Source organism: Pteropus vampyrus, unplaced genomic scaffold, assembly GCF_000151845.1.
Source record: "Pteropus vampyrus isolate Shadow unplaced genomic scaffold, Pvam_2.0 Scaffold61, whole genome shotgun sequence".
NCBI lineage: Eukaryota > Metazoa > Chordata > Mammalia > Chiroptera > Pteropodidae > Pteropus > Pteropus vampyrus.
Genome location: NW_011888842.1, coordinates 981,771 through 1,007,132, shown reverse-complemented (window position 1 = coordinate 1,007,132; position 25,362 = coordinate 981,771). Strand labels below are relative to the sequence as shown.

The window sequence follows — 25,362 nt, the reverse complement described above, 5'->3', positions numbered from 1 at the left end:
AAGATCTGGGGCAGCCTCCTGCATCGCCTAGCTTCTCTGAGCTCCACTTTGCTCATCTGTGCAATAAGGACAATAGTACCGACCGAATAAATGAGATAATGCTGGTAAAGGCACTTATCTCAGAGCCTGGCACATGGGTTCTGAGGATGAGGATCTTGGCCCCAGGCTAGGCACTGTGTTTAATTGTTTGAGGAACTCCCGGACAGTTTCCAGCATGACTGCAGCATTTTACATTCCCACCAGCAGTGTAGGAAGGTTCCAGTCTCCACACCTTCATCAACACTCATCACTTTCTTTTTTACCATAGCCGTCCCTGTGGGTGTGGAGTGTGTGAAGTGGCAATTCATGTGGTTTTGATTTGCATCTCCATGATGGCTAATGATGTTGAGCATCTTTTCAGGTGCTTGTTGGCCATTTGTATATCTTCTTTAGAGAGACGTCGATTCAGATCCTAGCAAAGCCCCCTTTGCCCCCTGTGTAATAACACAAGTTAAAAAGTGGAGAATCAGGAATACGACTCGAGTTTACAGTGTGCTCAGCAATGAATGAGTCCGGCCGAGTCCTCTCAAACTCATTACCGCTTTATTTAGGTGAAATGCTTCTTTACCCTTCTCTCTCCCACACACTTTATTCTACAACGCAAGGACCATACCATACCTTCCTCTTGCCCAAGGACAGTTTTCTCAAACCCTAAACTTGGTGACGTTGGATGAAGGCAGTAGTCACTTCTTGGAGAAATCGTGCTTCGTCTCATGGCTCGTCAGCCTGTTTCCCTCCAGCACTTTACTACAAACCCCCACATCCTGCAGGACCAGCCTGGGAAGGACGCCTTTTCACCTGCTGCCCTAGATGAACAAAACCAGACCCCCTACTCCTGCAGAACCCTCATTATGATCACATTTCTCCAGTGCTCCAAATGGCAGTGGGGCTGCCCTACTTCTACCCCTCTAAAGAAGGGAGTTTGCTGCAGAGCCTGGGGTGATCCTGGTCTCCCACAGATCCGGCTCTTGGATTCAAAGCTCCAAGAAAGCAGCAAGGTCTATGTCATTCCTTCACCATTAATTCCAGGGCAGTGCACACTGGCTTGCATACGGCATGTGGTCAATAAAATTTGTGAAATGAACGGGTAGCATGAACTAACCACTTTTGAGCACCTGTTCTGGGTCAGGTACTTCCGTTTATCTTCCTTCACATCCTTCAAAGTAGGTGTTTATTATTCCCATTTTAGAGGGGAAGAAACTGAGGCTCAGAGAGTAGGGGCCAGTGGCCTGCAAGGGACGCAGATCGGGGACTGACTCCAGACCCATTGCTCTTCAACTCCACTCAGCCCTCTTGTGAGTAACGATGCACTTACCTCTCTCTTCAGGTTCTATGCGTCTCCAGGAGGACCTACCTCAGCCCCCTCAGCCCAACCAGCTGCTGAGTGGCCCACCACAGCCTCTTCCCGGCCGGCCGGAAGATACCGGCATTCCATCCAGCTGGACCTGGAGGACCTGGAGGAGCTCAACAAGGCTCTGAGCCGAGCTGTCCAGGCAGCTGAGAGCGTCCGCTCCACCACCAAGCACATGAGCCGCTCTCTGTCAGCTAACCTGCGCCAGGCCCATGGCCTGCGGGGCTCCTGCCTCTTCTGATGGCACTGGGGGGCCTGCTGTCCCTCAGGCCAGGGATCTGCTGGAGCCATTCCTGAAGGCCCCCCAGACCTCTCATGAGGAGCCCTGTCTCCAGCATAGGCCCTGCCTACTCCGTCTCAGCATTTTCAAAACAAAAGTGCCTGGTCCTCAAGAGAAGTAACTTCCCAGGGGACCGGCCCCTGAAGAAGGTGCTAGGACCGAGGCCACCTTCTGTCCAGATGCAATCTCTGGGAGTCTCCTAGTCCTGCACTTGTCCACCTCCAGCTAATAATATGTATTTTATATACAGGTGGACAGATAGATTTTTAAACTGAGGAGTTTTCCTGAGCTCGGATCCTCCTTAGGAGACAGATAACAAGGGATGGGGTGAGGGTCTCTGGCACAAACCTGTCCACCTGCCTGTGAGCAGCCACTTGGGAGTTGTCATCTCTGGAAGGATGTGGCTAGGGACCTTTCTCCTGGCAGTTGGTGGTAGGACACTTTGGGACCATTGAGCTATCTTAGGATGCCAGCCACCAGGGTGACACATACTGGCTTCTCCATGCTTGGAACAGCCTTTCTTGGGAAGCCTTTTTCATGGTCCCTCCCAGTGCCTCATCCTGAGACCCATGGCTCTCTCCCGGGAATCTGGCTAGTGGCCAGCTCCCTGCCAGGCCATCTCCTGCCCTGCCCCCACCCCATAGCAGTGAGTACCTCAGCTTTTCTGGAATGTGTGTGCATCAGTGATATATGTATATTTGAGGCATTTAAAAATTCTATTTTCGTTATGAGGGCAAGTGAAGAACGAATGTTGATCTTTAAAAATAAAGGCCAAAAAAAAAAAAAAAAAAATCCCCGAAACTTTGCAAAAGCTGCCCAGGTGTGTGGTACGTGTGTGTCATTGACTTGTGGTTTCTAAAGTCAGGCTTGTGGACTGGAAGGTTGACACAGATCCCTCCCCCCGGGGACCTGTTGGGTACACCTTTCTGTATTCTTCCTGCCTCCCTCTGGTGGCTTCTGTTTCTACCACTTTCCCCCTCTGCCTGTCTCAGAACCATAAGCCTCTCCACTGGAGGGACCTGCACAGGCAGGCTGTCTGGCCAAGCCCCATTTCATTGAGGCCAGAGGTGCTTTGAGCAAATTGGAGTGACCCAGCAACTTGGTGACTGCAAACAGCTGCCATTTATTGAGCACCTACTAGCCACTGATTTTCGAGCTAAATGTCAGCCCTCTAGGGTCCTGTTATGTCCCCACTTTATTGATGAGGAGACTGAGGTTCCAGTGGGTTATCTGCCCAAATTTGAAATGGTCTGACTCCAATGCCCATATTCTTACTGAATTTCTCTTCCTAAATTTCTATGATTTCTCCACTGACCGCTGCGTGTTCCTGTGGCTTTTTCGTCCATCTTCCCCACTCTCTCATCTCACTTGCTTCTGCCTGCTCATCAGGACCCATTTCTATTTCATTTTTCAGCTAATCCTTCTCAGTAGAGTTGAAAATGGCATCTCGCTGAAGGTAACACTGAGATGAGAGAGATTTCTTGTAGGTTCTGAGCCTCCAGGTCCATACCCTTCTGGGTGCCAAGAGGCTATCCAGAGCAGTGTCCCCAGCCTCAGTGCCCTGGGCACAGTGGTGGCTCCAGGTTTGAACAAAGAACACTGGAGCCTGGCTCTTTGGAGGGCTTCAGAGTATGAGCCACAGGACTGGTGTCAGGTGCCAGGGTTACGATCCTGTCTCTCTAGATGGCTCAGGCCTCTCATACATAGAATTTTTTAAACAATCCAGGTCCAACTTTTCTGCCACCTGAGTGGTGCTGCTTCCCCACAGTTCCATAAATCACAAAACGCTCAGGTCTAGAAGGAGGCCAGCCTTTCTTGCTGAACTCCTGGCCCCTGTATTCCCAATCCTGCCCTGGCCCAGGCCCCCGCCTCCGGTCAGGATGCTCACAAACAAACAGCCTTTGTGCATCTTCCTGCCTCTAGTCCGGCCTCCACCAGTTCACTGCCTCCGGCGGCCAGGATGATGTCTGCAGTAAGGTCCATGCCTGTCACCACACACCTGAGTCCTCACCACCTTATCCACCTGGACTCCTACTTAGGGTCCTCTGCCTCAGTGTTCCTCAAATGTGTACTCTCAGATCCTTGGCTTACAGAGGGAACAGCAGGTGTTACCAAGCTCCTAATCTTTCTAGACTGATTCAGTTGCCCCTTCCAAGAAGCTTTCCTAGACTTCCCCACTGCAGAAGGCTCCTTCCTCGTGCTGGGCCTCCCATCACTCTGCACACCTTCGTTCATCATGGCACATGTGCTGGGCATTACAGCAGGGGCTCTTCCAACCAGGGGCAGGGTCTTACCCAGTGGTTAACCAGAGCTCAGCTCAGGGCAGACTGTCAACATGAATGAATAAGTGGATGAATGAATGAGCTAACGAACTGCCTATTCCAAATACAGAAGCTTTATTGATACAACCGAGGATAAGAATGAGTTACAAAGGGCAGGTGGGGGCTGAGGATAGGCTCCAAGAGTCCCGAAGGTCTTAACTCTATTATGTGTTTTCCGGAGACCCCTCATTTTCTTTCTTCCGTTCCTCTTGTTCTTTCTCCAGCGGCCCACACTGATCCTGGAAGACAGTGGGAGAAGAAGGCAAAATGTCGTGGGGGAGGGGTAGGCTGAGCTCTGGACTGTGGCACCCACCCGACCTTGGCTCCAGTCCAGGCTCTGCCACGTCTGAGCTGGGTGACCTTAGGCAAGTCATTTTCCTTTCTTAGCCTCAGCTTATTCACCTCTAAAATGGGGGCTCAATCCCTCAAGAACTGGAATTTACTGAGCACTTACAACCAGCCAAGCCCTGTGTGTTGATCCGGATTTCTCGCCACCATTTTGCAGATGACGTGATAGGCTCAGAGTGGCCATCTGGTCTGTCTGAGGTCCCCCAGCCAGTCAGTGGGGGTGGCAGGCTACAGGGGATTAACTCCAGTGCCCATGTTCATAAGCCACTTCCCAGGGTTCCCAGGAGTGGGGTTACGATCTGAACCACTGGTGGTCACAGCAGATTAATCTCAAGTGGCAAACAGACGAAAACATTTTTATTTTAATAATCATGAAAGTATGTCATGTATATCCAAAAAAGCGTAACCAGCTCATCAGCTCTGTGATTTCAGATATGGCTGCATAGGACAAGACCAAGGAAAGCCTTTCACGTAACAGGTTTAAAGGAAAGTACTGAGTAATTCTGCTATAGTGAAAATCGTGGTGGCAGTCCTGGACTTGCTGCAGTTTGGGTGATGTTGGAAAGCACAATGCCAGCTCCCTATTGCACGGTGTGGTAGGCGGTTGTGACTCTCCCCATGTGAGATTCCCCATGCGTGTATCTTTCCCAAGTCCCCCGCCACCATACCTTGGCTATACTTGGTTTCCTTGCTGTCAGCCTTCCCCATCTTCCCAAGCTGCTCCACGCATCCTCCCTGATTTCCCAGTGAGTCCTTGCTGGGCTCGTTCTCCCCACCCCCGCCCCACCCGCCACCGGCCTCTGTGGAGCTCAGCTGTCCTTGCAGTCAGGCGGGCACTTAAAAGCTGGATCTCGCACCTCTGTGGGAACACCCTCAGGTGGGCACGGCCCAGATCTCTGTGCACTCACCTTTTTCTCGTCGGTGTACATGATTTCTGACTTGTCCATGCCCATGCACGTGATGGTTTCATAGAACTCTCTCATTTGTTCCTGGGTCGCCACAGGCTTGTCCGCTGTTTGAGGGAGCAAGGGGGCTGATGAGGATTCCAGGGGTGCTATGGGAGGCCAGGGAGGGCTGGGAGCTTGGGGGTCCAGCCTCAAGAGTGAGTGGTCATGGGGGGAGGCCTGGGTGGGGTGGGAGTTTAGGGGGTACTCACCATTGATGGACAGACCCATGTTCTGCTTGTCTTCTGGGTAATTAACGATCATGAAGATCCTAGGGTCCTTGGTGAACAGCAGGTAGCCAGTTACTTCTTCGCCTGCCTCTGGAAGAGAAAGCCACCTGGTGAGATCACAGGGAAGGCCCAATGGTTCCTTCCTCACAGGCAAAGGAAATCTAGGTATTCCCAGGGCCACACAGCCGATCGGTAAAGGCCAAGGGTTCACCTAGGCCACGTGTCGCTAGCTCCCACTGTGAGCTAGGCCCTGTGCTGTGCATCTACGTGCGTGGAATCAGAGGAGCTTCATATGAACTGTGGCTGTCAGGGCCTTTCTGTTCGTCTTACCGGTGAGGAAAATGAGGTCTAGAGAGGAGCCTCAGAGCTCCTAGGTGGTGTGCGTTCAATCGCATTGGCATTTGTGTGTGTCTACTATGTGCCCTCTCTGCAGTTATGGGGGAGACATGGGTGAAGTCACTGCCTGCCCAACAAATAGGCTGCCACTCTTAGCTCCCAGAGGATAATAAAGAGCGGTTGAGAGGCAGAATTAACCTTGGGGTTGAATCCTAGTTCTAAATGCTAGCCGTGTGATCTCAGGGAAACTACTTGACATCTCTGTTTCTCCATTTCCTCATCTGATTAATGTCCTCTGAGTATGAGTTTTAAGTTTATGAGTATTAAGTGGGTTAATTCATGTAAAGCACTTCAGACAGTACCTGGCACACAATAGGAGCTCAAGAATGTTGGCAGTTGTTATTATGTCAGTGTGCAGGCGCTGGGCCCACGGGAATATAAGAAGTAGGCCTGTCCCATGTTCTCTGTGCCCAAAGCCCTTAAGGCGCTAGCCCCAAGTTCCCTCCTTTAGGCTGGCCCAGCCACCATCTCCCCATTCCACACTGCAGCTCTCCCCCTGAGGGCTCACCGTATTTGGAGAGGGTCCCATTTTCCCATTGGATCTTCAGGTTGCTGGTGTTATAGATGCACCGGTTCTCACTAAGGCCAGGCAGAAAAGGGGGAAAAACCAGTAAGACAGTGTAGGAGAGGTGGACAATCACAGTCCTTGAGGGGCAAGAGTCAGGTGGCAATTACAGTCAGCCCTCTCCATTCCATGGATGAGAAGGCCGAGGCCAGGAAGGGGGTGGGTCTTGTTCAAGGTCATCTGGCAGCTAAGAGCAGAAGCCAGAAGCTGGGGGTAGGCGTGAGCTGGCATACGCAGGTCTTACATGGTCCAGTACCCTCTGACCAGGACTGTGTCTTCCGTATAGTTGGGGGCAAGGTAAAAGAAGACTGACTGCAACGTGCTGGCTGTCTTCTTAAACTCAGGGCGGCGGTAAGCTGAGGCGATATAAAACCACTTGCCAGTAATCTGTGGAGAAGCCAGGGACAGATGATGGAGGCTGGGAGCCGAATTCTTGACAGTCAGCTTGGAGGAGATTCGGGCAGCTCTCTCCCTCCATTTGGCAACCGGGAGACTGGAGCCCCCAGCTAGGAGTGGGCATACGGAAGCTCACTCTGACGGTCAAGTGTCACTCCTACCCTCTCCTTGCCCAGTACAGCATTGACCCCTCCTAAGGAGGCTTGCAATGAGACTTCTGAGTCTGGAGGCAGACAAATACCTCTGGAGGCTGGCCAGAATCTCACCCCAGGACCCAAGGGAGAAAAGGGCAGAGTCAGGAGAGAAAGCTGACCACAAGCCAGGAGGGTAAAGGGAAACCCAGAGAGGCAGCCAGCTGCGTACAGTGCTCAGGCACTCAGGTACCCACCTGGTCCAGAGTGGCATTGGTGAGAGGCCCCGTGAAATTGAAACACTTTGGGCTCTGGGCGGACAGCAGAGGAAGGAGGCTCAGGACTGCGAGGGCCCAAGGCAGCGCCATGCCAAGACAAGGAGGTACCAGAATCAGGCAAACTGGTGGCTGGAGGGTGCAGTGATCTTTATAGTGAGCTGTGGGTGGGGCCCTGGAGACTGGCTGTGACACAATCCAATGATCGTTTGGGAAATATGCTCTTGAGAAATGTCACACTCCCTGACCTTGAGACAAGGGCCAGAAATTTTGGCTGTTCAAAACCAAGGCAGATATGATATTATCTGGAATGATGTTAGTTAATGCTAATTTCAAGAGAGGGGCCTCTAGGCAAGCACTCATGTTTTCATCCAGTACCTGTCTCACTGAACAGCAAGATTTAAGAGGGACCCAGCCATAAATCAAATGCTGAAGGCATCTTAGAGTTGCCAGGCTAGTGTGGAGTGTAGGGGACGATGGGGAGGGGGAGATGGAGGGGTGAGGGTGAGGGCAAATGTGGATTCACTTCCAACTGAGTGTGATAACAACTGTGAAAGAGCAAAAGTCCAGAAGGTGCCCAACCCAGTCCTGGAAGCAGGGACATTTCCCAAAAGAAAGGGGCATTAAGTTGAATGTCCATTTGCAGCAAATGTATTGCTTGAACCATCTCCCAACTTCTAAAACAGGAAATTATCTCCATGTGGTCTTTACCCGCTGCTATTTGAGCAGGGAGCGCGCCTCTGTTTTCAGCAGTAAAGTCCAATCCTGGAAATACTGTGGAATGAATGATTCTACTGCTCATTTGCATGTCTACATGATGGTATCAAATCTTTATTCACATAAATAAATATTCCCCAAAAGTATTATGGTATACTCATAATTTTGTATTCTTGTTCATGTCATACATTTTGAATATTTTTTCTTCTTTCAGTATAGCTGGTAATTGCAATTTTAAAGGCTACATAACCTTTCATTTATTCACTTCTTAGATGATAATTTCTTTTTTCATGTCTTCTTTTGTATATCTATAGCATTTTGTTTTATTTTTCTAGTTTTATCGAGATATAGTTGTCTATAACATTTTATATTGTGACTTTTCCTCTGACGATAGGTATCCAGGAGGAACCAAATTGCTTCCTAAAATTACTATCCCATTTAAGAGAAAGAAAAGAATATGTCACGTGTAAGACTTTAGCATTATTCAAGGTAGCCAAAAACTGAAAACGAGTCAAGTGTCAGTCAACAGGAAAATGGAAAAAGAGTTGGTAGCATTTTCATACAATGAAATACTTAACAAGTAAAAGGAATGAATTACTGATGTTACGAAAAAATCCCAAAAATCAGATCAGTGCAAATCCAAGCAGGAACCCAGAGAGAAAGAGAAGTCAGTTTTATTAACGCTGGCGGTCCCAGAAGAGCTAGTGCTCTGAACATCTGGGCAGTGAGCTTAGGGGCAATTTCGCTTGTACGCCCGGTTGTTACAGCTGGCACGGGCTGATTTACAGACCCCTGAAACTGCTATGGGCTACGGGCAGTTACAGAGAGCAAGGGATTTTTCAAACAGGCACTAAGGCAATACATCTTTTCAAACTAAAGCAATACAAGCACTAAAGCGATACGTCTTAAAGGGAAAGGATCTTTGGCCTATGCAGCAAGCATGTTTGCAGAAGCAGAGCAAAGGACTAATTAGAAATGTTGGCCATTTAAGTGGGAAATTCCTCTTCGCTGCTACGTGTACCGACATGAATGAATCTCAAAAACGTTATGCTGAACCTTCGCATTATGAATAGATTTTAGTTTTTCAAAAATTTGGAATGAGATTTAACCCATTAATTAAACTTCTAAAACTTAAAATTTTAAAGTCGGCTTTATTTAAATACTTCTAATTTATAATGTTTAAGTATTTAAACCAGTAGTCTGTGGGCCTCCATTTGTCCAGATGCAGAAATGCTAATGGCAGCCTGCATGGGAGAAGGGTGAATAGGGAGAATCAAGCAAAGAGCAAGGTTTGGTCTTTCTTTTCTCCAGAGCAATTTAGCAATGACCTAACTTGCATGTCACCAGAAGCAAAACACAGACAGTGAGTGTGATACAGACAGTGAGTGTGATATAGTAAGAAATATAGATTTAGTCTTTACTTCCATTTCCTGGCTCCTAAAACTCTTGGAACTTTCAAAGTGATAAGTGTCTTTTTTTGTGTGCTAATGAGATGGCAGTGTCTGGGGGCTCCTGAATAGGCTCCAGATGGAGGCTGGTTACCAGGGGAACCAACCTTGTGATTAGATGCTTTAGAGGGTTGGAACTTTCAGCCCAGATCCCACCGACCTCTGGGGAGGGAACTGGGGCTGGAGATTGAGTTGGTCACTAACAAATGGCCAATGATTAGTCAATCGTGCCTGCATAAGGAAGCTTTCATAAAAATCCTAAATGACTGGGATTGGAGAACTTCCAGGTTGAGGAACACATGGAGGTAGGTGCTGGGTAGGTGGCTCATTCAGAAAAGGTGCGGAAGCTCTGTGCCCCTTCCACAAAACTTGCTCTATGCATCTCCTGTTTCTGAGTTGTATCCTCTTATAATAAACTGGTAATCTAGTAACTAAACCATTTTTCTGAGTTCTGTGGCCTTTTCTTACAAATTGCCAAACTCGAAGAGAGAGTCGTGGGAAGCTCTGATTTACAGAATGCCAGTCAGAAGCACAGGGGACAACCTGGACTTGTGATTGGTGTCTGAAGTGGAGACAGTCTTGTAGGACTGAGCCCTTAACCTGTGTATCTAATGTTAATTCCAGTTAGTGTCAGAAGTGGGTTGAATTGCAGGAAATCCCGTTAATGTCTGGAGAGTCAGAGATTTGCTTGGTGTGATAGGAAATCCACACATCTGGTGGCCAGAGTACTGTGAGTAGGATTTTTACCTTACTGTGAGTAAATAGACTGCCTCTCCTGGGAAGGAGTGAATGGTCTTCGCCATCCTCACTCCCGTCACTCCCTTTGGGGGCCTCATTCTTCTCCCAAGATGGTATCCAAACAGTTCCTTCAAGTAAAACCAGCACTCACCCTGAAACAGTATAATTTTCTCCATCGTCTTAAATGTCACAGATGCTTTAATATCTCTATGGACTGAGGTTCTAGGCAGCCCTCCTTAGCCTGCCCTTCCACCTGGCCCTGGCAAAACATCAAGAGGGGTTTGGCAAGAAAGAGACAGAAAAGCCATCAGGGCAGTGTAGCATGGTGGTGAAGTGTTGTCATGGCTCAATTGCTTGCTAGCTGTGTGACCTGGCACAAGTTACTTAACTTTTATGTGCCTCAATTTTTCTACCTGTAAAATGGGGATGATAATAGTACCCACTTTACTGGGTTGTTATGAGGACTAAATCAGTTCACATTTGTAAAATGCTCGTTAAATGGAACAAACTTGCTCCTAAGGGTCCGCTTATTAAAATAACCATCACCATCAGTTTAATAAGCTGGGGTGGGGAGGAGAGATATATGCCCGCATTCCATAACTGCTTCAGTGATTGCAGGTTACATCTCATTTCTAAAGACATCAAAATGCAAAGTCTATAGCAGGTGTAAGAAAATAGACATTTTCCCCATTAGATGGATGAGGAGACTGATGGCTCAGAGAAGTAAGGTGATATGGCGAAGAGGTAAAGCTTAGATAACCAGGGAAAGGCACCCATTTGAAAGGATTCATTTGCTGAGAAAGCCACTTTATCCATGCTTCCTCCTCAAGGCCAGGGCTGAGTTCTGAGTCTGATGACTAATTTGTGGTCTTCTGCCTGAGGAGCAACGAAGAATACATTGGCAGAGCAAACTGTTCTAATTAGGAACTTGGGTTTTGGCTGAGCAAATACTCAAAAAGAAGATTTACTTAAGTTCAAATCCTGTTTTGTGGTTTTGGGTAACTCACGTGACCTCTCTGGACTTTGGCTCCCTCTCATCTGAAGAGCCAAGGTAATAACACAGATCTCAGAGGGTTATGCGTGGGCTGAAAACATATCACATCCACACGGCTCCTGGTTCATGGTCAGTGTGCAAGAAATTGTAGCCACGATTATTTTGAATGGTACTGTTATTGGGTTGAACCATATGAAACTGGATTTTATAGGTCAAAAAGCAGTTGAGTATCATTTAATTTCATGTGGTTCACCTTACTGTTAGCTGTCGAACACTTTCCCTGTCCGTGGTTGGCAAACAAGGATGGGCACATCATCCCTATTTTGCAGAGGCCCAGAGATGAATGACCTGCCCAAGGCCATGCCCCGGTTAGGAAGCTGAGGCTGGAATCGCCTGCCCACCTCCCCGCTTCCTGCCTGTTCCTCCCTCACTTTCCCAGCACCGGGCTGCTGGTAATTGCGAGATGTACGTGCGTGGGGCTTGATTCATTGTGGACAGAGCAAACATGTGGCCCGGGCTTTCCCTTGGAGTTGGTCGGGCCTGGGAAGTCCACCTGGGCTGTTTCTTGACACTTGGTTGTGTAACAGGAGATCGGGAACTGCAGGTGCTGCTAGCCCAGGGAGAACTGCCTTCTGTCCACGACTTCCTACCTGCTCCTGCTGGGAACGAACTGTCCCAGCTGCAATAGCCTCACTGGCCAGGCCATAGAGGCCCTCCTAGAATACGGACCAGCTGAGAGTTGCAAATGGCACAGTTTTAACATAACCCTCTTCTCTTTTCCCTTGGGCCCTTCTTTCTGACTCTCTCTTCTGCTCCCATGTCTTCAGAGCCACACAGATGCTACTTATGGCTCTGGAGTTCTAATGGTGGCTCAGACCTCTTTTCTGTCCTCCCAGCTCAGCCAGCTGCCTCTTAGACAGCTCTGCTCCAGCTCCCCATTACAACCTAAACTCAACTTGGCCAACCCAAACCCTGCTCTCCTGTGCAAGGTTGTGGCTTGTCCTAGTCCCGGCCCAGTATCCCAGGCCTCCCTATACCCTACCCTGTAGCACCATTTGAACTACTTAGTATTTGCCAAATATGCAGTGCCACCTCTGCTTCCAGGCCTTGACAGGTAGTCCTTCTCCCCACAATGCCCTTCCCCATCTGGCTAAATTCTATGCATTCTCTCTCAGCTCATAATCATTTGTCATGATTAACTTTATGCGTCAGCTTGGCTGGGCCAGGGGTACCCAGATATTTGGTTAAACATTCTGGTGTGTCCGTGAGGGTGTTTTGGATGAGATTAACATTTGAATGGGTAAACCGAGCCAAGCAGATTGCTCTCCCAAGGGTGGGTGGTTCTCATCTAATCTGTTGAAGGCCTGAATAGAATTAAAAGCCTCAGTAAGGGAGAATCCCTTCTGCCTGACTGCTTGAGATGGACATGTCTTTTCCTGCCTTTGGACATGAACTGAAACATCAGTTCTTCCTGGGTCTCAAGCCTGTCAGCCTTGGGACTAGAACTATACCAGCAGCTCTCCTGGGTCTTGTGCACTCTCTGTAGATCTTGGGACTTGCTAGCCATCATAATCATGTGAGCCAATTCCTTGGAATAGATATCTTCACACACACACACACACACATACCCCCCTTATTGGTTTTGTTTCTCTGGAGACCCTGAGTAATGCAGAGTGCCGCCTCCTGACTATGCTCCCCTCCCCTGCTGAGATTGCATCAGCTATTCATTCTGTTTGCTCCCTCTGCTCCCCCAACTTGGCTTGCCGCTCTCTATTTTCCTAACCCTTAACCACACATGTTCCAACCCCTCCAGCTGCTTCCACTAGACTCACAGCCCCTCAGACACACTGCCAGTCTCTGTGGCTCCAGTGCTCACACAAGGCTCAAAATGAGCAAGGTGCTGCTGATAAACAGACACAGAGGAAATGAAGATGAGTTCCTGCTAGCAATAGTTTAGCAAGTTCGAGTGCCTTCAACATGCTATGTTCTGTGGCTATAGCAGGAAACAAGGCATATCCCCTGCCCTCACAGAGCTTTTGATGGAGAAAACAGACAGTTAAAGTGACTGAACTTTCCCACCTGCAAACAAGAGGCATTGGTGAGAGCTGGGCAAGCTCTTTGGAGGTGACAGACCTAAGCAGATGGCTCAGACTGTCTCCATTGCGTTTCTGATTGTCAAAAAAAGGAAAAGAACATCCTATCTCATTTCCAAGCTTATTTTCCAGTTAGGAAATAGCGCTGGGCTGTGATATTTGGGACTTGCGCAGGTACTTGAATCTTTAGGGAGGCTATTAAAACAGGGAGGGCCCCACTCTCACGGTTTGTGGTTCAATACCTTTGGAAAGGGGCCAAAAATATGCATTCCTAACCAGCCCCTGGGGGCTGCTGGTTCTGCCAGTCCCAGGGGCCACACTGAGAACAGCTGGTCTAATGTACATGACAGCGCCATCAACAGACTTGGGTTTGAATCGCAGCTTTGTCTTGGCCTCACCAGGTGACCTCAGGTGCTTCCTTGGGTTCGGTGGCCTTTTATGTAAAGTGGGAGGGTGTACCTGGGGCTTGAGAATCTCCAAGCTTCTCCAGACTATGGCTCCTGGGCTTTGTGGATGGGACTCTTGGAGCCACAGAGGCAGCAGCTCCTGGTGCTCACCATCTGGGTAGGTGCAGCATGGGGGGCGGGGCGGGGGGAAGAAGACGCAGCTGAGTGTAAACCGAGGACCTAGAAATTTACAGCTAGTTTTCAAAACATAAAATCCCAGGTATGAATTCAATGGCTTGTGATTTGTTCTTTCTCTTAGATCTAAGGGCAGAAAAGTTCTGATTCAACTAAGGTCCCTGAGAAGGAAGACCAAAGAAAACTGCACCAAATGTCAGGAGAGATGGGGTCCGGCAGGTATGAGTATGTCCCAAATACTGAAGAGGACATACTTATACTAAAAACATATTCCCTGTTTATCTGAAATTCAAATTTATCTGGGTATCCTAAATCTGGCTAACTCTATCTCTTAGATCCTCACTCACTTCTTCCAAGACAGGTACTGCTTTGGCCTCCCATCCCTGGATGAAAAAATAAACAAAATGTGGTCTATCCATATCGAGGAATATTATCGTCATAAAAAGGAACGAAGTACCGCTACATGCTACAAGGATGAACCTTGAAAACATGGTGCTGAATAAAAGTTCAGCCCCAAAGGGTCATATATTGTATGATTCCTTTTATATGAAATATGTACAGTACGCAGAGCCATGGACAGAAAGCAGCTTAGTGGCTTTCCAGGGGCTTGGATGGAGTGTGATGGCTTCATGGGTTTGGAGTTTCCTTTTGCGATGATGAAAACATTCTGCACAACATCAAGAATGTACTAAATATCATTAATGGTAAGTTTTATGTTATGTATAATTTGACCACACTGAAAAAAAAAATAAAAAAGAATTGCTCACATTAGCCTCAATATACCTCCTCCCTGTATGTTATGGGTTGAATTGTAGCTTCCGGAAGGGTGTGTCTGTGAATGTGGCCTTACTTGGAAATGGGGTCTTTGTGGATGTAATCAAGTTAAGATGAAATCGTTAGGGTGGGCCTTCATCCGATCTGACTGCTGTCTTTATACAAAGACAGGGATACAGAGACACATAGGGAGAATGTCATGTTACTCCGGAAAGAGAGTTTGAGGTGCTGACCTGCAAGCCAAGGAATGCCTAGGGCCCCCAAAAGCTGGACAAGGTAAGGAACCTCCTTTAGAGGAATCAGAGAGACTGTGGCCCTGCTGATATTTTCATTTCAAACTTCTAGCCTCCAGAACTGGGAGAGAATGCATTCCTGTTGGTTTAAGCAACTAGGTTTGTGGTACTGTTACAGCAGCCCCAAGAAACCAAGACACTACGGGACCCGGACTCCCTCACTTTCGGCACCAGCCGCCGCCCCCAACTAAGGTGCCTTATCGCTCTCCCTGCCCGCCCAACCCCCACCACCTATAAGGGAAGCAGCAGAAGCAAGGCATCCCCGAGCATCTTCCTCTGACCCTCCAGCCCTGCCAGAAACCTCCTTCCAGGCTTTTCAAAGAAGCACGCGGCCACAGGTGTGTCATTCCATTGCCTCAGTTTTAAATATTTATTTAAAACCCAGAAGGGAAAAGGAGATGGAACCCACTGGGGTTTTAACACACTGACATATGGACAGAGACATAAACGAGGACAGCAGAAAAATCCAAGAACAAGACAGAAACCAGGTTGAGACTGGCAGCATGGGGAAACCGAGCGCTGAGATGAGGCCCGAGCTGCTACAAAAAAACGCCCTTCCGTGGGCTGGGGCCGGAGGGCGAGGGGTGCAGGAAGTGTCCGGTGGGGAGGGTAGGCCAGAGTGAGGTATTAAATAATGAAAATCAAATCCAATTCCCAAAGAAACACAACTTTAGGGGTGGGGGTGGGGGGAAGACAAATAGACTTTCACATAAAATCTCCCCTTCTATAAAAATAACTCCATAGTTAAAATAACCTCAAAATCCAACCTGGATGCTGACTAGTTCGCTGATATAGGACAATTCAAGTGACACTGAATATTCCCGATCATGCCGAACTGCGAGATTCCTGTAATAATCTTTCTCCTCAGCCCACATTTACACTGGGAGGTAATGACACTGTGTTTCTACAGAACTTAATGACAATTAAAAAAGCAAAAGTGATGACTGCATCTTGAAAGGGCAAGCTCCAAGAAGGGAGGACCTGAGTGGATGGCATGAGGCTTCATGAGATGGTTCTATATTTACCTTCAAGACCAGCCCTGACCCATTGCCACTCTTATAACTGGTTTCTTCAAGGTCAAGGCTTCTCCCAGGACTCGCCAGTCTAGATCACACCCTCCAAGATAAGCGTAACTCCCCTCCAAGACCATGAAAGGCCAAGTCAAAATCCTTCAAGCTCAGGCCTTCCCCTGCTCTTCAGAGGACAAACATTTAAAAGTCCTTAAGTGAAAAGGTAAAATTGTCTACTTCTGTTTCTGGTAGGTTTTTTATTTTTGTTTTTGTTTTTTGCTTTACTTCCTCCCCCTTTTTTTTTCTCCCCCCAACCTCCTTAGTAGATTACCTGATAGAGCCCAAGGGTGATGCTAAGAAAAATTTTTAAATTTCCCAAACTTTGTCATTTGGAGGAGAGAGAAAAATGTGGAGGATAGCCCACATCAAAACGCTTCTTCAAAATCTATGGCAAAAATGGTAGCACCTTCAGAATCTTAAATAGGGTTTGTTTTTTTTTTTCTTTAAAAAAAAAATCACATACACTATGAGACAATTGTGAGCACCAGCGATTTCACAGTGGGAGGTAGCAAACGTGGGCGCCCCCCGCCCCAAGAATCTCCATTGCTTCCCACCCCCGGCTGCTCTTTCTCACCCTCTCACCTCTTTTCCAGGTGAAAAAAATAGTAACGCACCTTCTCTGTGTTTGTTTAAATAAAATATATATACTTCTTTCTTCCTTTTCGCCTTTTTTCATGTCTCCTCTCTAATATTGCACATCAAAGCTCCCTAGCAGGGACCAGCTGACGAGATGCCCCCTTCCCTCAAGCTGGCTGGAATGTGGGGCTCTTTGGGCAGGAAGCTGGGGAGGGCAGGGGGTGGCCGCAGCGCTGGGAGACAGGCCACGGGGCTCAGGTGGGTTGCAGGCCCAGCTTGCTCTAGCTGGCTCTTTGATTGGTCTTTGGAGCTGTGCTGGGATCAATTGTCCCCAAGAACACCCCATTCCCTGCTCTTCTCTAGCCACTTCTACTGGGCAGACAATAGGGCCTGCCCTAGGATCCTTGGGCGGGTGAGCTGCCTCTTCTGGGCCCACCTGCTCCTAAGTACCCTCCCTTGCCCTCAACCTCCTCCTCTTCCCTCCCCCTCGAGGCCTAGAGGAGCCAGGAGGTCAGAGGTCAGAGGAAGCATGCAGGTCCAACTTCCAGGCGGTACTGCTTCCCTGATGAGGCAGGAGGGAGGTTGTCCACGCTGATGATGGGCAGCTGCTGGGGGTCTTGGGTCCGGAAGGTGAAGAGTGTCTGATGCCAGCGGCCATCCTGGACCTGAGAGTAGAAGGAAAAGGGGCCATACATATCCATCACGGTCCTCATCATATATCATGTGCATTTCCCCATCATCTTTCCTCACCATTTTTAATGGCCACATGGTGTTTCACCATAGCAACGACCTGTATTTGTCCATTGAGATTGCTTCTACCATTTGTATTCCTATGTGTAATGCTGTAATGAACATCATTGTACTAAACTGTTGTGCACAGTAATTATTTCCCTAGAACAAATTCTAGAAGTAGATTTGTCAGGTCAAAGGATAAGGTACATTTCTAAAGCTTTGGATATATATTGGTGACATATATATGTGGCTACTGTCCAGAAAGCTTCTACCAATTAATATTTTCAAAATAGCTTTCTGTGAGTGTGTTGGTTTCTCCACATCCTCACTAACACTGTATATTACCAGTTTTGTTTCACTTTGTGAAACTGATTTTTTTGGACAACTTTCTCTCTCTTTCTCTCCCCCCACAACAACCCACCCTGTTTTAGGCATTTAAAAATCACCAAAATGTTAAGAGAAGAAATTAGCCTGGCCAGGGTCGGGGTAGAGAGTAGAAATATAGCCTTCTATTAGTAGTCTTGCAAATAAGTACCGTTATCTACTAGCCTATAGAATTTTACCAGCCCAGATCTCCTCTCTGAAAGTTCCCAGGGAGGAAAGTGAATAAAAGCAATTTTGTAAAATTTATAATAAAATTATCACACAATGATAAAAATTATATATATCATACTAATATAGTACAAATTTGTTATATACAATTTTATAACAACACTTTTTTCTACTTGTCTGTGTGTGAGGGGCTCCAAGAGTTACCTTGCAGCCATCCATGGACACTTCTGGCCTGAACTGACCCCCAGCTTCAAAGATCTGCCCATTCCAAGCCCGGAAGCGTACAGCCTGCTTGGCTGGGGTCCGCCCGGTGCCCTCCTGCCACACGGTCATGTTAAGGCAGTGGATGGTGATATGCTGTGTAACCTCAGAGCTTAGCAGGTGCAGAAAATTCATCTGGACCCGGCTGACAGCAAACTCGACCTGTGGAGCACATGCAGCAGTGAGGTAGCATCAGGCCTGGCTGCCCACAGCTATTAGAATTCCTCATCTCTTACTGGAGGGCACAGGCATCAGCCCTTTTGGGTAAGCATTTCCCAATCATGCTCCCAGACATGTGCTCACTTAAAAGACAAGGAAATTGAGGTCAGTATGAGCCGGTCCACAGCCAAGGAGTGATGAGGGAGGGAAGGAACTGAGGCCTGCTTGACTCCACTGCCAGAGCTGCGAGAGTCCTGGAGCAAGCTGATCCATACCCCGCTCCATTTAGAGGAGTGGGGTCTTTGGGACTGAGTTGGGATCCAGGGGCCCAGAGAGGAAGAGGATCTTGCCCAAGATTGAGGGGCTCTAGGAGTGTAGAGGAAATGAGCAGTGCCCTTCTCATCCTTTCAAAGTCCCAAGATCCTTGTGGGGTGGGTGGGGGTGCTGCTGGGAATGGCAGGCCCGACAACGAACAACAGGACAGGACATAAGGTTGTAGTATGATCTCTGACAGTTGGGTTTTCTCTATTTTTGTAATGCAAGTACCCGACTTAAGCTTTGACCTCATCCGCTTCAAAGACAGCCATCTCTGATAAGCACGTTGCCAGCCACAGGACTGCCTAAAGAGCCAGATTACCTCCCGCACTGAGGCTCTTTTGTTTTAGAGATCTTGGTTGCTTTCCATAACTGACCATTTGGGCCACTTGTCTTTTCCTGTGCTTTAAATTCCTTCTCTTACGTTTTAAATTCACCAATAGCATGAGCCCGCAGAACCTCAGGCCCCTGCACACTCTCCCTGTGATCTCTCCGTGGGACCCCAGCTGTGCTGTATAATGTCCAGGTCCCGGACATTATAGACTTTTATTTTTCCAAAGTTTCCGGAAAGGCATCTTGCAATCATAATAAGAGCCTCAAGGGCCAGTTCAACCACAATATTGGTTCTTGACAGACTGAGACTGGCACAAAACAATGGTCCATTGTTCTCAAAGCAGATGGTGACTCGGGCAGGCAGTCATGCTGCCAGCCCAGGTGCCAATTCCAGCCTCACCCCTCCGCCAGCTGGGTTTGCCATGTGGCCCCCAAGTCTGACAGAGAAGGACCTGCTGGATCGTGAGCTCTGGCTATGGAGCCAGCTGCGAGGCTGCTGTGTTTTGTATTAAGTCCCAGCACCTGGCTCAGTGCCTGGCACATGGTAGGAACTTGACTTGTTGACCAGCTGGCTTGCCTAGAGAGTCTTAAACTCTGGCTGTGAGATGGTCAGCGTAAGGCACCCCCTGGAGCCTCCCTAGGGGACCGATGGGAGGGGATGCAAGGTGCTCTGGGTCCCTGCCTCCCCTGCAGCACGCATCGTCCATGTGCAGGGCTTGCTGCAAGTGCAGACCCACAATGCACTGTGGGGTTCCTTGGCTGGGAGAGTGGCCCATTGTTGAGTTGCCCTGAGCCACCTAAAATTCTCAGCCCAGAGACAGGCACCTGGTAAGTGGGCAGCGAACACTCGTTTAATATTTGCACACACAATTCCAGCAGCATGTCTCAGGGGGGCCTCACGCTGACTTATTTTGTGCTGATGGCTCATGGTCCTCCAATCTAGGCCAGCTTGGCCAACTATGCCGTTTTAGGTATTTAGGCAGAAAGTTCTATTTGAAGAAAGAACCATTAGCATCATATAAGTCAAAAGTGGGTGGAAACCACAGATTTAGAACAATTCATCCCTAACTTGTAGGTGAGGAAACCGAAGTTTAGAAGGAAGGGATGATTTTCCCAAGGTGGGCTGTGGCCCCGGGAAGGGTCGGGGGAGAGTGCCAGCCAGTAGGGAACAGGAGCAGATGGGTACCTTGGAGGCCGTGATGGGCTTGAGACACGTCTGTCCACCATGCGTGAAGTTGCAGGAGACTTCGATGGTGTCGGACGAGCAGCCAAGGTTTGGATCCACCCAGTAGGTGCCTACAGGAAGCATGGGATGGTGGTGTATATATGTGGGGAGGAGCCCAGACTTGGTTCTATAGGTGGACTCTGCACCTTGTGACCTGCTGAGCCCCAGGTGGGCATGAAGTCAGGGAGTGGGGAGCAGAAAAGGCATTCTGTGACCACAGATCTCTAAGCAGAGCTCACAGCTGATAGAGCCCCCAGAGCAGCACATAGCGGAGTACTTGACCTGTTGCTATTGGGAAATGTCCATTTTACAGAGGGGACAACTGAGGCTGAGAGGATGAGCCACTTGCCCAAGGGATTTAGGGGTCATCTAGAATGATTTCTCCACCGAGGTAGTGATCCTTCTGGGGCTGGCTAGGGATGGGCGGAAGTCAGGGCTTTTCTGCCCATCAGCCAGGCCCCTCTGCAGGCATCTGGTTTCCCCATTGGGCTTCCAAGGGAGTCAAAGGCCCCACAGCTGAAGGAGCGGGACAGCTGGCCACTAGTCTGCCTCTCGTGCAGTGGAGGGAGAGGGGCTCAGGGCAGTGTGGCAGCTTGCCCCAGCTCACAGAGCTGGTCAGAGGCAGGGCTAACATTCAAACTCAGGCCTGTCTGTCCCCAAAGCTGTGGTCCTTCCATGGTACCACATCGGCTCACACGAGAGAAGAGAGTTGGTTGAGGTGCGGAGCACACCCGCCACCCCAGCCCCATCCTCTCCTTGCCCCCGGATGCTTCTTCTGCCAAGGCTCTTGTCTCCTTGCACTGAAATGGCCATCCCCAGCTTGGTATCTGTGGGCTCTGGAAGGATGAAACTGCTCCTCGGTGTTTCTCACTGTATCCCCACCCCCCAGGAAGCACAAGCCTTGGCGTATTGAGGATCAGTGACTGTTCGTGGAGTGAATAAATGATGGCCCGTGTGCCTATCTCTCTAAGGACAGAAACTTGGTCAGGATGAGCCAAGGCTCGAACACTCCATCTCCCCCAGCTCCTCCTGGACCCCCCTAGCCTCCCGCCAGCCCTGCCCTGGGGACAGGAAGGGCCTCTTTTCAGACCCCGCAGGCCCTCGTACCATCAGCCATCTTCTGCTCACAGTCCATGAGGTCCCGGCAGACCCGGGCGGGGTTCTCTTTGGTGCCCAGGGGCATCTTAATGCTCTGGATGAGGCTGCTGAGGTAGTGTAAGGTTTTAAAGATCTCCCCTCCCTGGTCCAGCACCAGCCGGTCTGGATGGCTGTAAACCTATCGTGAGGAGAGAGGGTGGCCATCGGCCCCTTGAGGTTCTGGCCCAGCCCAAGGTTCTTGATACTTGAGAGACATCTCTGAGTCCCCAGGGGCACGGCTGGGGCGGGGTTGGGCATTCTTCCAGTTGACAGACAAAGAAACTGGGGGACAAAGATGGACAGAGGAATGGGGTCTAGAGACCTGAGAGGAGTAAGGGGTGAACCTGGTCTCTGGGCGGGACGGGCAGGCCTCCGTGAGCGAGGCAGACGAGGTGTGCAGGACACCAAGGAATGGTCCCTCATCCTTCCAGAAGGGGTTGGGGAGAGGGCCGACGGGGCATCAGCTTTCCCTGGCATCCAGCTCAGGGACCAAGCAGAAATGTCTACAGGAGGTCTGAGCTGGGACAGGCGAAGTTTCCTATCTTGGGAAGAAGGCAAGGCAGCAACGGGCGCTCCCGACAGGGGCTCGACTAGAGGACACCTGAGGGCTTTCTCAGCCTGGGGTCTTGGAGCTGAGTTGACCACAGGCCAGGGGTTTAGCAGAGCCCTAGGGGACGACCATGAGCTTCCTGCTCCTGGTAGACAGTGGGACTGAACTTCGGGAAGGTGCTGTGGGCTGAGGCCAGGTGAGCATCTCTTCCTGACTCAGGCCAGCAAGAACTCTGACACCCACAGAGGGCTTTGGAGGAAAGCAAAGGGGCTCAAGGACTGGCTTTGTGACTCTGGACTTGTCACCATTCACTTTGAGCCTTAGCAACAACCCTCCCGCATATATGGTTGCGAGATGCCAACAAAGGCTATGAAATACTCAGCGCAGGCCACGTGGAGGGCACTGACCACACGTGAGCCATTACTATTTCCCCGGGGCAGGCAAACCGTGTGGGCAGGGCTCTGGCGGTACCTCTGCTCTCAGTGCTCCATTAGTGTCCATCCATGTCTGGAAAGCTGCCCCAAGGTCATCTTGTTGCTGTGCAGGGAACAGACAGGGTGTGTATCTTGGCCCCCCAGACCCAATAAGCAGGAGTGCCAGGGTCTGAGCACAAGCTCTCCCACCCTGCCTTCCCCAGCAAAAACGTGGCCAAGTCACCATGCCCTCTGTGGAACTCCATCCTTCCTCCCCACCCGCCCTTGCAAACAGAGTCAGAGCTGGCCTTTCCACTCCCTTCCTCCAGGTACTTTGATAGCTCTCCATTGCCCTCAGGATTAAGTCCAAACTCCTCAACGTGGTTACCGGACCTGGCCTGAGTGATGTGGTCTCGGGCTGCCTCTTTCCTCTCTCCCACATCTGCTCTATGCACCAGACACACTACTGTCCTTCTAAATTCCTAAGCGCCATGCTCTAGCTAGCCACGGAGACTTTGCACATGCTGCTCCCAATCCCTGGCACACTCTTCCTCCCTCCGATGTTCCATCTGGCTAACTCCTGTTCCCCCAGTACTCAGCCAGGGGCAATGTCGCCCCCTAGAGGACATTTGGCAATATCTAGAGACATTCTTGGCTGTCACAGCTGGAGGAGGGGCTGCTACTGGAATGTAGTTGGTAGAAGCCAGGGATGCTGCTAAACATTCTACAATGCACGGGACAATCACTCCTAGCAAATGCTCATCTGGTCCCTAATGTCAGTAGGGCTGCCGTTGAGAAATCCTGCCCTACACTCATGCCACAGATGTTAGCTGCAGTGGGAACTCTTTCCTGATGCTTCTGCCCCCGGGCTGGGCATGGCCACCTTTCTCTATATTCCCACAGTCCCTAGTTTCTCCTTGTACCATAATTGTCTAACATATACTTGAACCTCCAACCCTCACACTGGGCTTGCCAGAAGTCTAGTTGCGGTCTTGCCATGAAAACCATGAGGGGCAGAATCTGACAGTGAGTAAAGCCCAGCACTGGGATCCAGAGCTGGAACTCTGGAGGCAGTACTTCTCAAGTTCAAATCCCAGCGTGGCTACTTATTAACTGCATAATCTAGGGCAAGTTGCTTAACCTCTCGGCCTCAGTTCTCTCATCTTGAAAATGGACATGACGATAAAACTGATAATGAACTGCTGAGAGGAATAAATAAGTTTATACATGAAAAGTACTTCTAATGGTGTCTGGCATATAACAACACTCAATAGATGAGGTTAGTATTTAAACAATTTAAAGTCCTCTAATTTTTCAGTGTTTAGAGGCAAAGAGTTTTTCCTGGATCTCTTTGCTTCCTCTTAGCGGGCTTCCTTATTGATGAGAGGCCTGGGGGAAGGGTAGAGGAGAGGCCAGGGCTGTCATTCTGTTTTTGCGGACGAGGCAGAAGGACCACTGAGAAGCTGAGAGGAGAAGAGCAGAGATTCTGAGTGGCTCATGGCCCAAGGATTCCCGCTCCATTCAGTCCTCCCCCCGGGGCCACTTCCTGGGATCTGGGATGCCATCAGGGCCTGCTGGTCCTCCCGGGTCAATCAGCACCGTGGCGAAAAAAGGCAGGACTCCTCAGAGGGCTCGGGAGGGAGCCATGCTTTCAGACAGGGCCACAGTCCCCTGGGAGGAACGCAGGGGTCCTGATCTGCACCCTCTCTGGACTCGGATCTGATATGGAAGAATCCTCAGCAATCAGCTGATCTGTACAGAGTGAACCAACAGGACTCAGGAGCCCGGTGGTTTGAGTGTATTCCAGGGTTCACAGTCAGAGACACACCCCAGGCAAAACCTGGGTTTCCTGCCTCCCGGCCCAGGGCTCTTTCTGCTGCTTCAGGGCCCAGGGTCCGATATGGAGTGACAAAAGGACATGGGCATTCCTAGGCCCAGGTTAGGGTACTAGCTACTATGGCCAGAGAGGGGTCAGCTGACAAACTACTCCCTTCCTAGGCCTCACCCAAGTAGAGAAAAGAGAATGTTTTCCAACTTACGAAGTGGATAGGGCTCCCTGGAGGACCCTGAAAAAGAAGAGTCTGGGTCAGTATTTGATGGGGACTGGGTGCTAGAGTCCCGGGGGCTGTCAGGAGATTAGAGGGACTATCAGGGCATGAGGACACACCAAGCTGGTCTCTGCTCTCCTGGAGGCCTGGCCTCACCGTGGATGCTCTATATTCTCCTAGAAGTCTGTATGCTACAAGAAGCTTACGAGCCCTATAAGGTCAAGGCCAAGACAAGTGTCTGCCGGCAAACCCTTGGGTCTCATTCAAAGAAAGCCCACCTCCTGCCCCAGTTCAATGAGCACCAAGCGCTCTGTTACCTACCGGTGGGCCAGGTCGTCCTCTGGGGCCGGGAGGACCCTGGAGGAAGAGGAGAACAGTGAAGCCCTAGTCAGAGGCCTTCATCCTCCCCACTCCAGGCCTCCTGGAGGAGATGAAGACGTAGGGACAATGGCGACCGTGGCATAATGGATACAGGTGGGATGAATGAGGTCTAGGATCCCACTCCCCCATCCTCCAGCCCTCGCACCCCAGCCCACTCACCCTCGGACCTTGCAATCCCTGGAGGGAGACAGAAGCAGGGAGAGAGAGTTAGGGGACCAGGACTGAACTGTGCTCCCCACTCTCCATAGCACTGCCCCCCAGCCCATCCACTTACCAAGTTCCCTTGGCTACCTTTGTCGCCCTTCGGACCCTGCAATAAACCAAGGGCCAAGTGAGAGAGAAAGCTCAGAGGGAAGCCCCACTTCTCAGATGGGAAACTGAGGCTCAGGCTAGCCCTGGGTCAGAGAGACAATCTGGAGCCAGAAAGGCAAGGGGAACCAGCAGTCTTTGGCCAACCTCTCGCACATACCGGGCGTCCTGAAGGTCCCAGGATTCCAAGGGGCCCAATGATGCCTTCCTTTCCCTAAAGGAGAGAAAAAGGCTTATGTGTCCTTGTTCCTGGGCCTGGGGAATAGTCACAGGGACAGGAGGGTAGAGGGCAGCCTGAATGTCCCAAGGGAACACAACGAAGACGTCTTGAAGCAGGGGCCAGGCCAGGCACCTCCTGAGCCTGTGCCATGTTCCTTGGGGTGGGCT

At 49.9% G+C, this 25,362-nt stretch overlaps 3 protein-coding genes across 11 annotated transcripts in view; 1 reads left to right on the top strand and 2 right to left on the bottom strand.

The window, feature by feature from the left end:
• The window catches only part of AKNA (AT-hook transcription factor), a 54,495-nt gene extending 52,020 nt beyond the window's left edge, over positions 1–2,475 (top strand). For all 9 annotated transcript variants that reach the window (XM_011360941.2, XM_023531087.1, XM_011360940.2 and 6 more), the window contains one exon: positions 1,367–2,475. In XM_011360941.2, the coding sequence (XP_011359243.1) occupies positions 1,367–1,631 (265 nt within the window). In that variant the 3' untranslated portion in view covers positions 1,632–2,475. The remainder of the gene's footprint in view (positions 1–1,366) is intronic.
• A 1,680-nt stretch (positions 2,476–4,155) lies between these two features.
• On the bottom strand, positions 4,156–7,375 carry LOC105292686 (alpha-1-acid glycoprotein 2-like). Its single transcript, XM_011361023.2, has 6 exons — positions 7,259–7,375; positions 6,719–6,861; positions 6,418–6,488; positions 5,496–5,603; positions 5,248–5,351; positions 4,156–4,230 (listed from the first exon to the last, which is right to left on the bottom strand). The coding sequence occupies exons 1-6, from the start codon at positions 7,367–7,369 to the stop codon at positions 4,156–4,158; spliced, it is 612 nt and encodes a 203-aa protein (XP_011359325.1). The 5' UTR covers positions 7,370–7,375.
• Positions 7,376–15,255: 7,880 nt separating this feature from the next.
• COL27A1 (collagen type XXVII alpha 1 chain) overlaps positions 15,256–25,362 on the bottom strand; it is a 144,573-nt gene continuing 134,466 nt past the window's right edge. Inside the window, exons 50-59 of the mRNA XM_023531042.1 lie at positions 25,136–25,189; positions 24,941–24,976; positions 24,826–24,843; positions 24,607–24,642; positions 24,277–24,303; positions 22,296–22,361; positions 21,245–21,413; positions 20,099–20,208; positions 18,049–18,267; positions 15,256–17,225 (exon numbers count right to left, since the gene is read on the bottom strand). Coding sequence (XP_023386810.1) covers positions 17,079–17,225; positions 18,049–18,267; positions 20,099–20,208; positions 21,245–21,413; positions 22,296–22,361; positions 24,277–24,303; positions 24,607–24,642; positions 24,826–24,843; positions 24,941–24,976; positions 25,136–25,189 — 882 coding nt within the window. The 3' untranslated portion in view covers positions 15,256–17,078. The remainder of the gene's footprint in view (positions 17,226–18,048; positions 18,268–20,098; positions 20,209–21,244; positions 21,414–22,295; positions 22,362–24,276; positions 24,304–24,606; positions 24,643–24,825; positions 24,844–24,940; positions 24,977–25,135; positions 25,190–25,362) is intronic.